Here is a 17,584-nt window from a genome sequence, read left to right as displayed (position 1 = left end):
CCAGTCACTGATGATAGGGGATGAGACTAAAAATTTCTTTGTTGCTTTCTTTCTGAAGGGCATCTCATGTACCTTTTCATTGGTGAGGAGAGGGTGGGCCTTTCATAGACTGAGAAACTGCTGGGGCCCCTTTAGCAGTGGAATGTTCCAGAGTTCTGAACTCTAGCAGTGGTTAAAACCATTGATGCTTTCCAGAAGCAAAGGATACTTGAAAGAGCATCAGTGCTGTACATCTGCACATCCTTGAAGATGTTCTTTGTGAATATGCATGCCCAAGGTCTTCTTCATGGCCTTAGAGGTGTTAAATTTGAGCTTTTTCTACAGAAACAGGTTGGTTTTTAGCTTGTGTTCACTATCCAAGAAGGATTCTAACTCAGGCCATGTTTATAGTGACTTTAGGATGGAAAAACTACGTGAACACATAATTTAAAGCATGGGTATGGGTCCTTTTGACTTGAGGTTTTGTACTTTTGGGAGCTGGAGTAACTGTAAAATAACTTCTGCAGGAGTAATTCCATTTCCTTCAGTTGGGAGTTGGGTTAGTAGGTGGTTGGGCATGGGAGAATGTATAAAAATGGAGAAGGGTGGCAACTGAGAACAACAAAATCACGCGATTTGTGTTACTTTTTCATGCTCAGTGCCTCATTCTTTGGGTTACTTTGTACTTGAAACATATACCCCAGAAGTGCCCAAAGGAACTAGGATGTAGATAGATGAGGAAATAATAATAATTCCATAATATAAGGAATACAGAAAGGAATAGGAGAAATACTATGAAGTAGTGGAATGTGGTTGTTTCTATTTCTCACTGACTAGGAAGCGAGTTCAAACATATCCTCATTATAGTTTCCCTGTATGTAGCATGTGCTGCCAATATTATGCCTGTTAACTGTGTTGGCATGGCTTGATTTTGTTAAAAATAATGTCTGCAATGCACCATGACAATGGGGGTTTCTTAGAGTACTTACAGTATGTTTCACTTTCAAAGCATTTTACAAAACTTAATTCTTGCAACCTGCCTGTGTGGTGGGTAAATAAAGTAGTGTGAACTCTGCTGTAGAGGTGGGGGAAAGAGCAAGTTAGAGAAGTTCTGACTTGCCCAAGGCCATGCAGGAATCAATATTTTGCCAGGATTAGATCTTGGGAGTCCTATACTTGGCATGTAAAGCAGTCTCTGTCTTTCTGGAAGATAACTGTGGATCTCTTCTGCAGAACTCTTCTGGTTGAGGGGTGGATTTTATGTTCAAATCATGCATCAGCAAAAGGAACATTCTGCTTTATTTGGAATCTGCTACATCAGATCTGCCATATGTCACCAGACTGAAAGTTGTGTTTGTTCGCATTGCACTTCCATTGCTGAGGACTCCTGCTTGCTTGGCTTTGTACCCCAAAGAACCTGGGGCTCAGAGAGCTGTGCAGTAGGGCTTTTTGGTTCTGTTAAAAAGAGTATCTTGATGTTGTGCACATCTTGTAAGACTGTGTTGTTAAGTGATGGGATCTAATGGGACTATAATTGTGATTCTGTTAAGCTGTGAAAGCTTTTAACTTTGATTACATATTGTTCAGTTCTGTTATGAAAAATACTGTTCCCAGCAGCCTTTGGAAGTGCATGTATGGATATGTCTGTATGATCTTCAAATTGTGATCTTCTGGGGGTTTTGGGTATCACTAAGCTTGTGATAAAGGTTATTGGTCAATAACCAGAAGTGATTTATTTCTTTTGAGGTGTTCTGCACTCTGCAAGAAGTTACATGTTTTCCATCTCTGAAAATCTAAGCAGGTTGCCTGTGGAACCTTCTTGGTTTGAGGACCACAAATTTGAATGTTGTCCAGAACTTGAATCCCTTATTAACAGAGAATGCTGCAGCCCAGTTAGCAAACTGAGGTGAAAATTCATCAGTTTGGGCCACTAATAAGAGACAAATTACATCACAAACTCTTCAAGTGTTTTGGTGTATGAGAGCTCTTACTGTTGCCTGTCTTCCCTGTTTTGGGAAATTATATGTAAATATAATTCAAAACAATTTTATGTAGTTCTAGAACACAGTTGAAAGTAGTGATATTTAAACTATCTGGGTTCAAGGAAAGAGAAAGTACTGGTGTGTGGAAAGGTTGCTTTATATACAAACTGTGTGATCAATAATGCGTGTGCTCAGAAAGAACTGGATATAGAAGTCACTTAACACATTAAATATTTTTTGTTGGTATGTGCATTTTTTTGTCAGAAATATTCAAAATCAGCATTTTTACCTTAAAATAGCTGCTCTTGTCAAGATTTTTGTTTGTGTTGAAACTTTGAGTGTTTGTAACTCCATTAATCTGTCTGAATCTTCTCCTTGAATTTATTGTCATTGCTTCATGTAAGAAAAAAAGGCTTTTGCTAGTTGGAAGACTGTTAGCAAGTTTAGCTTTGTTAGGCACATTATGTCTTGTGAAAGATTTGGAGAGGTAGTGGCATGAAGGTAAGGATTTTGAAAATACAGTTTCTCTCAACTGAAGAGAAACACATACATCTATCACAATGGTAGAAAGGAGGTTTTAGTCCTGCTTAATAGACAGTTATTTCAGGTGTATTATGTACCCTAAAGCTCTGGGTGAAGGAAGGCCAAACTCTAGGGAGAGTGTGTTGCTCACAGGTGACAAAGGGCTTTTTCTTTGCACAGCCACAGGTCCATTCCTGTGTGCAAATAATTGTATCAGCCCTCTTGCATCTGCTTCCTTGTGAGAGAAGCAAAATTGCTGATACAGCCTGGTCTGTGTACAGGCTGTAATTAAACAGGTGTAAAGATTATGTGATCATCCATATTTCAGATTAGATGAGGCTTTTTTTTTTGCCATGTACACGTGAATAGAGCTTGTTGGTTGTTTTAAACCTTCTAGGACAGTTTTACCTCAGCTTACTCTGGAAATTTTTGTGCCAGTTCTAATCTGTGGGAATTTCCTCCCAGAAATGCTGGTTGTCTTCTGGAGGTGCAGGTGTCTCATCTGAGAGCTAGTTTTTTATCACAAACTCTCCTCTCATGGAGTAATACTCTTCAGGTGCCTTTAGCATGATATTTAATGTCAAATATAAAAATTGTCCTTGAGGTCTTAAGCCTTTAAGGGTTTTTTAAATATAGAATATTTTTTGTGAGAACAAAACATTGATTATTGTCACTGTATTATGGTATAGATTATCAGTAATCAAGAAAGAGGTAATACTTTTACGGACTTGATACAGCTGCAGTGAGATCTGTTCAGCACCTCAGTCGAGCTCTCTTAAGGCATTGTACAAATGGAGCTGATCTTTGGGTCAATAACTGTTGTCAGATTCAAAATAACATTTTAAATGGATGAGTTTCACTACTTAGATTAGCAGAAATCAGAAAGTTACACTTAAAACTCAAAGGTTGATGTTCAGGAAAATGTGTAAATACGTTATAAAACAGGTTAAATAGGGATGCTGCTTTTACTTTGTATTTGTACAGAATTCAGTGTAAGGTCCGGTTTGGATACCAAGCTCTTTTTGTGGGATTTGGAAAAGTATATTCATGAAAATTAAGTGACTTATTGCCATGGTAGATCTCTCTTTATAAATTTGAATTGTAACTTAAGAATGCTATGTATCTTAATTTTGGTGCTTTTTCACTTAAAATGCCTTACTAAAATGTATTTTTCAGTAACACGTACCCAGTACCTAGACAACAAATAACATAAAAGTCACAGCAATGTGCAATATTGTTTTATATGACTGACATGACTGTCCTAAGATTTGTATTGAATTGAGTAAGCCTCTCTTGTAAAAATGGTCTAACTTATGATTATAACTTGATTAATATAAGCTTCTGAGAGTAGCTGAACTGTTAAAAACTATCACAGTGCTTTTGTGCAGAATAAAGCACGTGCTGGATAGACTGTGCTGACAACCAGTGCAGTTGAAAAACGTGTGCTCTAGATATCAGAGTATAAACAAAACCCAAGCAGTCAGGTGTGGTGCTATGCTCAAGTCTTTCTCAGAGGGTTTGGGGGGCAGCAAGGCAATACTGAGTTGTCTGCACGCCTTCCTTCAGTTTATTAATCAAATATTTCTGTAAGGGAGGGTTGGAATCAGAGCCTCTCTCCAAATGTAACAACATCAGGTGCTTTCAGCCTGAGTGGTGGTGTGGCAGGTGGGACCAGTTGTGCTCACATGAGTCACAAGTGCCAGCTCCAAGGAGTAGCTGGAGAATTGCAGCACCTGTGGCAAAAGAGTCGATGGAGGGGGCCAGAAGAGTGTTTGTAGAGGGATCAGTGTGGGAGAAGAGATGTGGAGTAGGGAGGCTGACAGTGACTAAACTGTGTGGAAGTTAAAGACAAGCATGAGGAGTTATTAGTTTTTAACAGACATACGTGCAGTCATGTTTGCTGTAGTATTAAGGGTGGATTGGAAGAAGACACAAGTGTTCATACATTGAGCTTCAACCTCTTAGTTCTTTCTTTCTTCCTTTTTTACCAGTGTATCATTTGATTTTCTTTCCTTCCCTGTCCTCCATGGGGGAGGGGGAGAAAAGGCACTAATTATTTATAAGTGTTAGTCATACCCAGTCATTAAGCTTAGTCATTACTCAGGACTGTGCATTTGATGGTTAGTAAAAATCGAAACGAAACCTGAGTTTGTTGAAAAGCTTTCTGAATTCGAGTTTACAGGTGTGAAAATAATTCTGTTTCTGTGTTCAGACTGACTGCAAAAGCAGAGCTACTTAATAAATGTTGCCATCAGCCAAATGGCATGTAATATCATGTCCCTGTTGATGGTTTGTATTGAACTAGCAGGCACAGTGTTTGGCATATGCTCAAAGCAGAATAATTCTGTATGGGCAGTGAGAGAGGCATGAACTCTCAGAGGAGGATGTGGAGGGAATGTTTGTGCTGAGGCTGCCCTGGGGAGCTGTCAGTCAGTAGAATTGTCCAGCTCCAGATCTCCACAGCTTCTGGTGAAGAGGTGGCATCAGCTAAAATTGCAGAGTGTATACCTTGAGTAGGGCATTCACAGTGGGAACAAATTAAAGAAATGTGTTTTTTATGTCTTCTCATGGATTTAGTTGTTTTAGGCAGTTGCATTCTGAAGGAAGAAAACATTGATTTAAAGCATTACTCCTCATTAAGTATTTCTGTACAGATTGTGGTGATAAATGCAAAGTAACTCAGCCATTCCCATTTTCTCAGGTGCTTAACAGCATTAATGTTGATACACCTTGGTACAGACAAACTATCACAAATGAGAACAGGCTGAGTTTTAGAACCTCCTATTTAAAATATCAGACATAAAGAATTAGTGACACTTTATTTCGTGTCTTCCTTTCTCAAACCCAAATCTGATTTTGGTATAATTGCTTTGTTGTTTGATCTAAGTGTATTGAAATTCATGGCAGAGCTATATCTGAATTGCTTGGAGATCAATAATTAAAGCAATTGGTTTTGTTTTTTATAGTGTTTTTCTTAGCTGTTTTGACACCAGACAGATTTGTGTGATGATTGGGTTGCAGTTTGACAGAGCACTGGTGTTTTGGCTTTGTATGCTTGACTAGAAAGGCATGTTAACATACTTCCAAGGAATATAGCTTTCCAGAGAAGTCAAAATACTTCCAAATCACATTGTTGAAGCATTTGTCAATTGTTGCTATATAAAATGATGTATTTCCTGGAACATTTCTTACACACCTCTTCAAATGAGCAGGTAAGATTTTTTACATATGGGATCACTCTTAAGAGCAGTGTCTTTTTGGCATTCCAACATGACATTATTCCTTCAACTATATTCTTAAAAGGTTTGTGAATCAATGCTTTACAAATTATTCACTTCTTCACCTTTCAGACAGTACAGTTCAGTTGTGTTGTTTGAAACTGAACTCTCACATAGTAAGAGTAAGCAAAAGCTTTTAAAATGAAATTGAGTTTTTTGTCTGTTGACTCTTTTGTAAGAAAAAAAAAAGGCACTTTTTCATAATGTGAGCTTTTGTACTTGTTCTGTACAAAATGCACTTTCTGTGCACTGCAGTGAGGATTCTTGAGGATATTTGCAAACATATCTTTCATCTGTGTTGACAACAATCAAATCAGCTGTTGAAGAATTAATGTTTCTGAGACCATAATGCTGGTTGGCATCTGTGTGTGCAGGTTGGATAGAGTAGTGGTAGCCATCTGTGGAGTGCTGCAGCTGTATGTTGTATCTTCAGTCTTAGGCACTGTGGTGGGTAGAATTCTCCTTTACTCCAGAGTGACATGACTTGAAAAGGAAATGGAATTTACTTTTGTAGTTCGTGTCTAAAGCTCTGTGTCATGCCAGTCTTCAGTGTCTGTCAGGAGAAACTCCAAGTATTTTGTGTTAAAGGTGGTCTGAAGCCACACCTGACAGTCATGCCATGTTTTTTCATGGTTAAGTTGTAGCTCGCCTTCAGTGCAGCAGGTGCTGAACATTTAACAGGTCCCTTGCATTGGGCACAGTGTGTCTGTGTGCTCAGCACAGCTGTGTGCAGAACCTCAGCCTCATGTTTTTGGGGTGCCCAGTACTCTGGAGCAGGGCATGAGGGAATTGGTACAGCTTGCTCTGGTGTGCTGGACAGCTCTGTCTCTGCCTGACAGTTTTATGGAGCCTGCAGCTCAGCAGGGAACAGATCTCCTGCTGCCTCATGTTTGCAGCCTGACCTCCTCATGCCAGTGCAGGACAGCCACTTCTGGAGCAGCTGTAGTTTCACTTGCTCATGGGGTCATTTTGAGCTGTTGGGTTTGCTGATACCTCCTGATTCCTGCACTGTGGAGACTTCTCCTTAAGCACTGTGCTTGTCCTCGTGGAGCTAAAGCGTTTTACGGAAATCACCAAACAGCCGCGTTTGTTGGTGAAACACAAAAATCAGATTGCTGATGAGGTCAAAGGCTTTGGCTAGAAAGTTCAAGTAGAATTGTTTCTGGACTTGTGCAGTACAGGTCTCCTGAGGTTCTAAGCACCTAAACTTAAGTATATCTAATGTATACTTAACACTGGTGCACACTTCTTCTCAGGTACAAAGTAGTGAGTCTTCAATAACATGTAATTCACATCTCTGTTGCCATTTACAGTTCTGTGCTACTCATCATGATTTGTAATCCTTGTTTCTCATGAGTTGGTGTATAGATGGTCCTTCATGGGCTGCTACTCATCTGGTTTGTTACAGAGGCTGTTTTTTAATGGGTGTAAATAATTCTAAATCTGCTAGAAATTGGCTGGTGTTAGGGAAGATTTCCTTAATGACCCAGATTTTCATGGAGCTGCAGGGGAATAGTAGACTTCAATAGGTATTTCTGCCTTCCTTGGGCTTTCATTCCTATAGAGTGGGAGGTTTTTCCAGGATCATTTACTGGAAGAGGAGGAATGTTGGGTTGTTGGACAGCATTGATGTCAGTACCAGGTTATCTTTTCCTTTTCTGCAATAAGAGACCCTGTCACATATACTTCTTCTGAAAGCTCTTCCTGTGACTTGTATTGCCAGCTGTCTTTTTCTCCATCTCTCTCTCTGGTATTACAGCATTTTTGTATTGGAAAAATCTTAGAAACTTTGTCCTTTTGTAAGGGTTTTGTCGTTCTGGAGTCCCTGTGTAACCTGATCCAATCACTTACATAGCATAGAATCAGCCCCTTTGCTTTAGATGGTTTTTGTGGTGGATACGATAACTTGCATAACCTTACACACACATTCACTTTCTCTTTTGTTGTAACAGAATCTCTTCTGACAATACCAAAAGGATTCTCTCATAAAGCTTTCTCCTACAATATGGCACAGCCCACTTAGGATTACTGTCACATTTTTCTGCCATGTCAAATGTTTGCAGCATCCTTCCACAAATGAGTGTGTGCTCAAGAGCTTAAGGCCCAAAGGGCTTTGACATGAAGATAACCTCGTAGTGAACTTCCCTGGCAAATCTGGTTAGGATTTGAAGATTTGTCAGATGTCATTGCACTGTATGATCAATAACCTCCTTTTCTAGAGGTGTTTGTAGGGGCTTTGGTTTTTTATACCAGAGACATCAGTCCTCTGGTGATTGTTTTAGGCTTGGACATTCTTTTGAACACCAGCATGTGTGTCTATTGATTCTTTGCCACCTAACAGTTCTGCCTGACTCCAGTTGTTTTTTCTTGGGAAGTTTATAGTTACCTTTTTACTTTAAGAAGAGAATTTCCTCAGGAGAATAGGAAAGGATATTCTCCATGCACTTTAAAGTTCATACATCCATTAATTCTTCTGTTATGTCTCAGAAAAAACCAACTTATTAAAAGTCTAAATTCTTAGTAATGGTATGAACTACATTGGGGGTAACAAGCAGTATCTGTAAACTTGAACCTTCTGTTCTTCTGTTGAGTGTCTGCAGCAGAAAGAGAGATTTAGGGTCAGATAGGGTCCTGTGTAGGGTTTGTATTTCACAGGTGAGAGTTTTGTCCTTCCACACTATTAAGCCCAGTGAGAATCATGAGCACACCTTGCTGTGTCCTCCCATTAGCTGCTTGCTTACTGGAGATGGAGTCCCTCAGTGTGTCCCCCATGGTATGGATGGTGACACTGGGATATGGAGTGTCCCCCTGAGAGGTGGCACTGGGATATGGAGTGTCCCCCTGAGAGGTGACACTGGGATATGGAGTGTAACCCTGAGAGGTGACACTGGGATATGGAGTGTAACCCTGAGAGGTGGCACTGGGATATGGATCATTGTTCTAAGAGGTGGCACTGGGATATGGAGTGTCCCTCTGAGAGGTGGCACTGGGATATGGAGCATTGTTCTAAGAGGTGGCACTGGGATATGGAGTGTAACCCTGAGAGGTGACACTGGGATATGGAGTGTAACCCTGAGAGGTGGCACTGGGATATGGAGTGTAACCCTGAGAGGTGGCACTGGGATATGGAGCATTGTTCTAAGAGGTGGCACTGGGATATGGATCATTGTTCTAAGAGGTGGCACTGGGATATGGAGTGTCCCTCTGAGAGGTGGCACTGGGATATGGAGCATTGTTCTAAGAGGTGGCACTGGGATATGGAGTGTCCCCCTGAGAGGTGGCATTGGGTTATGCTGCTGTTGAAGTGGCCTCCTGCTGGCTGTGGCTGTCAGAGGGGACACTGCTGGACTGTGCACTTCATCAGAACACTGATTTGAAGGTGCCTGCTATGTCTGTAAATGGTTTTATCTCCCTCACTGGAAAGTTCAGCTCCTATAAATATTATTAATCAAGATTTACCAGTAAAAACTGGTAACCAGACAGGAAACTGTTTTAGTTTGATTTGTTTTTTGGATGTAGGGGTTCTCTGTCAAGAAGGTTGTGTGTCTTTGGAATTACACAGATAATCAGAGTGGTCTGCAAAGGCTACAAAATATTTTATTATTCTTCCTTATCATTCTATTAATTTTTTCCTTAGTCTTTGTTAGGCCAAGCCATGTTTCAAAGAAAGAAGGAAGTGTTAGAAAAAAAGTCTGGTTTGTATTTTTCTGGTATGTCCGATGGCTAGAACTCTTCACTTTTTATTCCAGTGCATGATTTTACACGTTTTATTAATTGAAAAAAGCACAATACTTTATAAATGGAAATGTCATTAGCAAGTGGAGTTACAAATAAGCAAGAGGCAAAGACGACCCTGCAGAATCATGCAGCTACATCACATAATGATGGTACTTCCCAACCCAAACAGTCTTGTAAACAGGATTGATCTGGGAAGGTCTTGACAGCAAGAACATGTGATCTGACCACTGTACTGGTCAGGAACACAAGGCTTTTTGGCATCAGAAAGAGCCAACTAAGTTTTGTTAATTCTTCATTTGGAGCCATGATGAATTGTTTAATTCAAACTAAAATATGAACCTCTTTCAGGATTCTTTTAAGCATCTAACTTCTAACAAAAATGGTAATTAATTTTAATTTTAATTAGTTTTTTAATGAGAGACTTGGAAAGAATTCTTGAATGTTTGCATTTTTAATAGTGAATATGATTTTAGAGTACACGTGATCAGACTTTCTAGGAAAAAGAAGGCAGAAAGATATTTAAAATGGCCAAGTTTTATTGTCACCTTTTTCTAATTGAACATTTCCAGTGATGTTTATTAGTTGTTTGATCTCAAATAGTAATTAATCCATTAATCCAGGAACAAAAACCTGGTTGATAAAACAGAAAGATGTTTTCCATCTTTAAATATGTTGCTGAATTTAATTAAAACAGTCAGATAAGTTGTACAATTCTAGCTGTCTTTTAATACCTGGCAGTCAGTTCTGTCCTGCTTCATTCAGCATTTGCAGCCTTATGCATTGGAGTTTGAGGTTATGATACTTACATGTATTTAAATATATTAAATATAAGTTTTGGAAAGAAATTTCTTTTTCTACACATGTGGTAGTCAGCACTTCCTCTTCTCCACTGGCATGAATTGTTAACTGAGATTCATTGATGGAGAGAGAGGGTATTACAGTCCCACAGTGATTATGTTTAGAAGTAGGAGATAAATGGGAATTGCTGTTAATTCATAATCAAGTTATCTCCAGTGACCCTTCTGAACTTCACTGAAAACCCACTTAATGCCAGCTTGGGTATAGTTTTAGGTTGGTGAGTTCCTTTTTTAACTAATTGGATTGGAAAAGAGTCTGTAGTTGGACTGGGGAGAGAGAAGCTCAGAGAGCAGCTCCATCTCCCTTTTTGAAGAATTCCCATCAAGCTGGAGTAGTGGTTTGTGTTCAGTCAAGACTTCACACCATAGTACTGGAGAATTTCTGCATAGAAATGTCAAGTTCATCAGATTCTGAATTTTTACACCTTTTCTAAAGTCACCCAGACACGAACAAGCTAACATTCCAAGCAGGTAAAATGTCTCATATCATACTGTGATTAAAGTTTATGCAAGACTAGTCAGATAGTACTAATTGTCTATGTTTGTATGTAGCCTGTGTGCACAGGAATTTATCAGTGCTAGAGGCTGACTTAATGACATGTGAGGAACTATATAAATTAAAAATAGCTGTGTATCAAATTTGAGTGGGAATGAAAGAACTATTTAAATAGAGACAGATGTAATTGTGGCTTTGTATGAGTTACTTTTTTATTAGGACTTCAATACTTGAAAGAAGTACTTCAGACTTCCTGTAGTTAGAAATCTAGCAGGGTAGTTCTTAGAGTCAGGGTTTGAATTACAAATGATTGTTTTGTCTGTCTGCTGCCAAAACCTGAACTTTCTTGATATCTTTTCTGAAGCTCACATTAATATGCTTTTCAACTGTCTGTTTGAGCAGTTGTGTTATGTTAATGTGTAGGCATGTTCTAATTTTGCATGTAGCTCAGGGAGAATATTTCATTGTTCAGATGTGCTTGCACTTCAGGGGTGTTGAACCTTCACTTCATGGTTATTTCCCCTCTTTCCTCTCTCCTCATTCATAATTTGGGGAGCAAAGCAGTAACAGACAGTACTGGTGTGTTGGTGTGTGGTGCAGACACATTGCTGAGCCAGATGGGTGTGTTGAGCTGGAGACAGGAACAGGTATCACAGAGCTCTGGGCCTCTGCCTGATGCCATGAAAGTCTCATCTGCAGGGGAGCTGCTTTGCCTTGGTGCTTTCAAATAACTTCAGTCACTTTTGCACTGAGAAAGAAGATTAAACATGCCCCCCTATCCAAAATTATGTTGTCTTCTCTAAGGAAAAAAATATATAGCTGTTTGAAGAATTTGGATGACATGTTAACTTTAGGATCTCTTAGGGAACACCCAAACTGGTGAACTTTAGGAAAAAGGGTTTGTTATGGGATGTCAGTTTAGTTCTGTGGCATTTAAGAACTTCTGAAAGCTCAGGCATAGGTATGGGGCCTTTTCAGTTGCTAGAAACAAATAGTTCTCAACAAGCTTAATATTTGATGTTCACTTGAAAATAGCTCCTCTAATCAGATTTCTGCTGTACTGGTGATTTCAGTTATAATAATATTGAAATTTTCCACTGATTCAGGGTTTAGCTGCTTTAGCTGATTGTTGAGGGATGACAAAAATGAGCAATGTGAGTTCATTTCCCAAGATTTTATGTTTGCATGTTGAAGAGGGTGCCAGGTTCTGTTGGTGCATTCTGTAGTCTTTAAAATGTTAAGTTTCTCTGTCTTTTGTTGGTAACCCCCTCCCCATAGTGTTAGGCTGATGGTGAGAAAGTAGTGATGGTTCCAATAAGCAGTCCACAGGATCAAGCTCTGTGTTCACTATTAAGGTCCTTAAGTTCTCCTAAGATTGATGGAGGTGATGGTGGTGTGTGCCTTTGCTGTTTTAAAGGAAATACTTTTCCATGCATAAGTTACAGGGGAAAAGACCTTACATTTTGGAATGGCTTGGAAAGTAGTTTTTTGGACTTGACAGCTGAACAAAGAGTATTTACTTCTACAGTCTGCAAATAAATAAGTTTCTCCCCCTCCTCCTTTCTTACAGAAAAACACTTTGAGGATGTTTGTTTCTAGATATAACACTTATCCATAGCACTTTATGGGTCCCACCTTAACACTTTTAAATAGGTTCTGATGGGAAGTCACATTTTGGATGTAAACTAGTTTAATATCTCAGTGTGACTCTGCTTCATTAAAAGAGAGTTAATGTCGAGAATGTAAGGAAAAAATTAGGGGCAAGCCAACTAAAGCTTTTCTTTAGAACTCATTTTTGCAGAAATCAGTATATGAATTTTGTAGAATCAGTATATTACAGTTTACTTGTAAAACTGTCCAAGAAAACTGTTTAAGGCGTTGTCTGTAAACATTTCAGCACTTCACCAGAACAGAAAAGCAAATAAAAGCTTGATTCTTTTGAAGTAGTCATGCTCTGAGATGCAATAGACCACATCTCCAGATACTGTTGGGGAGCGTGTATGGGCTTTTGATTCACTGAATAACACTTAAGAAAAACTTTCTGATTTCACTAGTGCCTCTTGATTTTCATGGCGATGGTTCTTCCTGTAGTTGCTGAGAAAAGCCAACTAATTTTGAGTGCCCAGTTTGTTTCCTTAGGTGGCTTTTTCAGAACTGTTAAGGTCCTGAGGCTCTCAGGGACTTCATGAGGCATGCTGAATGAAGGAGCTCTTGGCAAACAGTCCATGTTGTCCAGATCTTGTTTATGCCTTCAAGGAAGAGAGAATCACTTCTGAAAATCTGCCTGTTAAAATCTGGTTCCCTACAGCTACCCAGTGGGGTTAAGTGTATTGATCTGAGTGACTGAGCAGGGAATGAGTTCCTCATTTCCCTCTCTGTTTTATTTTTCATTTGGGGTGTAACATGGCACAGTGCAGTCTGTTGCTGATGCACATGAGAGGGATTATGATTTTATAGCCACTTTCATTACTAAATTGGTTATGGGAAATTAATTTAGAACTTAGACAGTTGTGTTGCTGTTGATGGTGAAGCCTAGGTTTGATTATTTTTCTTCCCTTCTTAAAGACAAACTAACAGGAATCTTGCTGAATGGCAGGATTTTCTTCTATTTGTAGTGTCTCATAATTTCTTAGTGAAGAGCAGGTAGGATTTTTACAGGAAGATTCCTTTTTATTTCTAGTCCCATGGAATATTTGTGGTTGGCACAGATACAACTGGCTATGTTCTGATGCACACCATACTGAGCATTTAGATAGAGTATTTCTGATATTAAGCTATTCTAGACAAATGCCATAATGCAGCTAGGTATTTTGCTTTTATTTTAAACCTCTTTTGTTAGCTGCCTAGTCCTTCAGCAGTACATTAATTCCATTTGTACTCAACTTGGATAAAAAAAACCGAACATGCAAAGCTATGTACTTTGGTATTTGCAAAGGATGTGTGTTTGCTGACCACTCTCTGTTTTGCAGGCATGGTCCTGGTGCGCAGTGAGAACGGGCAGCTGCTGATGATCCCCCAGCAAGCCCTGGCACAGATGCAGGCACAGGCACATGCCCAGTCTCAGCCTCAGAACACTCTGACTCCTCGTCCTGCTACACCTACCAGTGCACCCCCAGTGCAGATATCCACAGTGCAGGTCAGTCCAGCAAGTTGTGCTGCTAAAACTGCTTTGTTCCCTGTGAAGAATACACAAGAAAGGAAGGTGTGGTACTAGTGATTTGAAGAAACCATAGATCTAACTGGGATATACAGACTTCTTACAGACTCAAAGAAGCTCAGAATTGTTTGTGCTGGAAAGGTGTTGGAAGGGGCCTTAAAGCTCATCCAGTTCCTGATGTGGGCAGGGACACCTTCCACTAGACCAGGTTGATTCAAGCCCCATCCCAACTGGAACTTCCAGGAACAGGCAATCCACACCTCTCTGGGCAATCTGTGCTGGGGCCTCATCACCCTCAGAGCCAAGAAATTCTTCCAAATATCTGATCTAAATCTACTTTCCACAAGACACAGGCATTGCATTTTGTTCCTAATTCTGTTACAGCTTGGCTGTTACTCATAAAAAGTATTTTTATGTATCTGAATCTCATTAAGTTGAAAACTTTGATATAAAAAAGACCATATATGGTTAATGTGTACAACTCTTCTCCTCAGAATAAATACAAGACTAAAAGAAAAAAAATTATATGGATATATGTACACTGAGGTTTTGACAGTTGCATTAAGTTCAAGACTGAAAGTCCTTCTCAGAGTTTTCTAGTGGTTCAGATGCATTCTTTGATATTTGTAATAATGCAGAACCAGAGCACCAGATAAAGCAGATGGTATTTAACTGATGTGTTTGTTATGTTTTTCCCTCTTCCCCAGGCTCCAGGAACACCCATTATTGCACGACAGGTGACACCAACTACTATCATCAAGCAAGTGTCTCAGGCTCAAACAACAGTGCAACCCACGACAACGCTACAGCGTCCCCCGGTTGTGCAAGTGAGTGTGCAGGGAGGTAATGTGTGCATGAGGCTGCCAGGCACACAGACATGCAGTTGCTCAGTGCAGGGAAGAAGTGCCTTCTGGATTAGCCTTTCTAAAACATCTGCAGGTCTCAGTGTGTATTTTGGATGTACAGGTATAATTTTTATATTAATATTGTTATTATTTCATATTACACCTATACATATCTCTATTTAAAGGTATTGTGTTCTTAATTTGTACAATGACACAGCTGACTAAAATAAAATGCCTTTATGCTTTCTGCTTAAAGGAACTGACAAGAATTCCCTTTGGATGTAGGGCTGTTGTGTTATTCCTGTGATGGATCTGCAGTCCTCTGAATTCTGCAGCAAAATTGACAATTGCAAAGATGACTGCACTGGCAGCCTTCTCTTCCCAAAGCTTTCTCCCTTTCACATGAATCTCTGCTTTGGTCTGTGTCCTTCTGGAGACTGATAACTCACAGAGAGACTGATGTCACTCTGGGCTGGCCTCTATTCATTTTGGGTTTGCTTGGAAATTTTCTTTCAGATGTTGAGAGTTTAAAAAACAGTGCAAGAGTGTGAAATTCTCCACATGGCTCCCAGGCTGCAGTGATACAATATGATTGCTGTCGCCTAATCTGTCTCCTTGTGCTTTCTTCATCCATTTGAGTAGGCAGGATTAGAAAGTTTTAATTTAAAACATGCAGGTTTTGCTATGCATCCAGTTAACATTTTTCCTCTCAGAGAGCCTTTCTCTATGCCAGTGATCTTTCTAAATCTAAGAGTTAATTTACCTAACTGAGTCTCCTTAATTTGCACTGCTTTTATACAGGACAAAAAAAAAACAACAAACGCATCATTCCATCTGCATGTTTTGTGCTGTAATGAGCACACCATGGACTTCATTTATCCTGATTTCAAAAAAATGAGGCAAATGAAATCCTTATCTCCCTTAGTTTCTCCTAGAATACCAATAAAGTTAGCTTTGGCAGCAGGGGAGCATCATTTTTGTGCATCTTTATATAAAGAGCAGGTTTACAAATGATTTGTGAGCATTCTGGGTGTCAGTTGTAGCTTGGTAGAAATTTCTCTCTCAGACAGGGTTGTTAATAATTAGACTGTTGGAAGCCCATGAATGAGCTATATATGTGAGAAGATCTTGCTTGCAATGGTGATTCTTTGGAGCTGATATTTCTACTTCAAATTACCAATTTGTCTACAAAAGTAGAAAAATGTTTTGTCCCATTGTTCATCACAAAGACGTTGGTAAGACCCAAGCTTTTGTGTCAGTTGTGCCTTTTTAGAAATTCCTCCCTTTGGAAATGTCATGTAATGACATAGGCAAAAAGATAAGTAGAATTCACAGGAAATCTGCTCTTGTTTTAGCTGAGTTTTGAACCCCACTGGCTGAGATTGTGTTTATGGTATTTGATTCAGTGACCAAAAATCGCGCAATTTTTAATCAACGTCTGGAATTCCCATTTCGAATGTTTTTAGTGCCATCTGGTGGCTGTTTCCTTCCACTGCACCAGACCTCACACACACAGCAACTTATTTATAGCATCTGTGAAAGGTGTTCTGCTGCCCTGTGGCTCATTTGCTGTTTGATGGCTCAGGAAGACAGGCTCTTGGAACGCACCAAGGAAAATAATCTTTTGTTTTTATTCTTTGCAGCCTCAGATTGTTCTGGGTGGTACTGCACAAACAACCACATTGGGGACAGCAACAGCTGTACAAACTGGAACTCCTCAGAGAACAGTGCAAGGGACAACAGCCACCTCCACTGCTGCCACAGTAAGATACTGAGAAATGTAACATCTCTTTTTGTACACTCACATATGCATGATGTGCATATATACACACAGATGTAAACACAGATGGGTGTGGAGATTAGTAAAGGAAGGAAGTTAGGAAGTCTGTGAGCTGTTGACCTTGAAAAGGTAAACTTTAATAGAGCCATATAATTTACAAGGTATGGGTACAGGTCACTTGAGTTTTGATAGGTGTCAAAGTGTTTTTGTTTCTGTAACAGTATTAAAGCACTCATTTAAAAATATATTAGATATATTTTATGGTACAGTGAATTGTTCAGCACTATAGAGAAGAATGAATATAAGAAGGGATAAGCAGTTGGCACTGATTGATTCAAGTTGCATATTTCCAGGATTGCAAAACAGGGAGAATTCATGTACTGTGCCCTGTGAAGCAAGAGCATTACTATTTTTTGTCCTGCTAAAACACATATTTTTCCCATATACAATATCCATTCTCCAAATATTTGTTATTTCCTAATTTCATGAAGAATCACAATTTCTTAAATTTTGATAACAAAAATGTACAATACATATGTATATGTGAAGCAAAATAATCATTTTAGTCTGTTTATATTTTAAGCGCTGAGGGACATGTATCTATAAATATTACTCAGCACTGATGAACTAAAGGACTTGATTTCACAGAATATATAGTCAGATCATGTATTAAGAGGAGTTTGTCTTCCTTTTCCTGACTGTTTTCCTCTTACCCTTTCTTCTAAGGAAACTATGGAAAATGTGAAGAAATGCAAAAACTTTCTGTCCACATTAATAAAACTGGCATCATCTGGAAAACAGTCCTCAGAGACTGCGGCTAACGTGAAGGAATTAGTACAGAACCTGCTGGTAAGGAAAGTTCATCAAAAGTTGTAAAATAAAGCATCTGGGTAAATTCAGACTCAAAACTGGTTTTCTCTGGGTTTTTTTTTTTCTTCAGAGGATGGGGT

The 17,584-nt window shown here is 39.3% G+C and overlaps 1 protein-coding gene across 1 annotated transcript in view; it reads left to right on the top strand.

The window, feature by feature from the left end:
* The window catches only part of TAF4 (TATA-box binding protein associated factor 4), a 36,462-nt gene that overhangs the window by 7,239 nt on the left and 11,639 nt on the right, over positions 1-17,584 (top strand). Inside the window, exons 3-6 of the mRNA XM_056507845.1 lie at positions 13,822-13,988; positions 14,717-14,836; positions 16,498-16,617; positions 17,361-17,483. Coding sequence (XP_056363820.1) covers positions 13,822-13,988; positions 14,717-14,836; positions 16,498-16,617; positions 17,361-17,483 — 530 coding nt within the window. The remainder of the gene's footprint in view (positions 1-13,821; positions 13,989-14,716; positions 14,837-16,497; positions 16,618-17,360; positions 17,484-17,584) is intronic.

Source organism: Oenanthe melanoleuca, chromosome 20, assembly GCF_029582105.1.
Source record: "Oenanthe melanoleuca isolate GR-GAL-2019-014 chromosome 20, OMel1.0, whole genome shotgun sequence".
Classification (NCBI taxonomy): domain Eukaryota; kingdom Metazoa; phylum Chordata; class Aves; order Passeriformes; family Muscicapidae; genus Oenanthe; species Oenanthe melanoleuca.
Note: the sequence above shows the minus strand (reverse complement) of the source record. Positions and strands in the feature narration are given on the sequence as shown.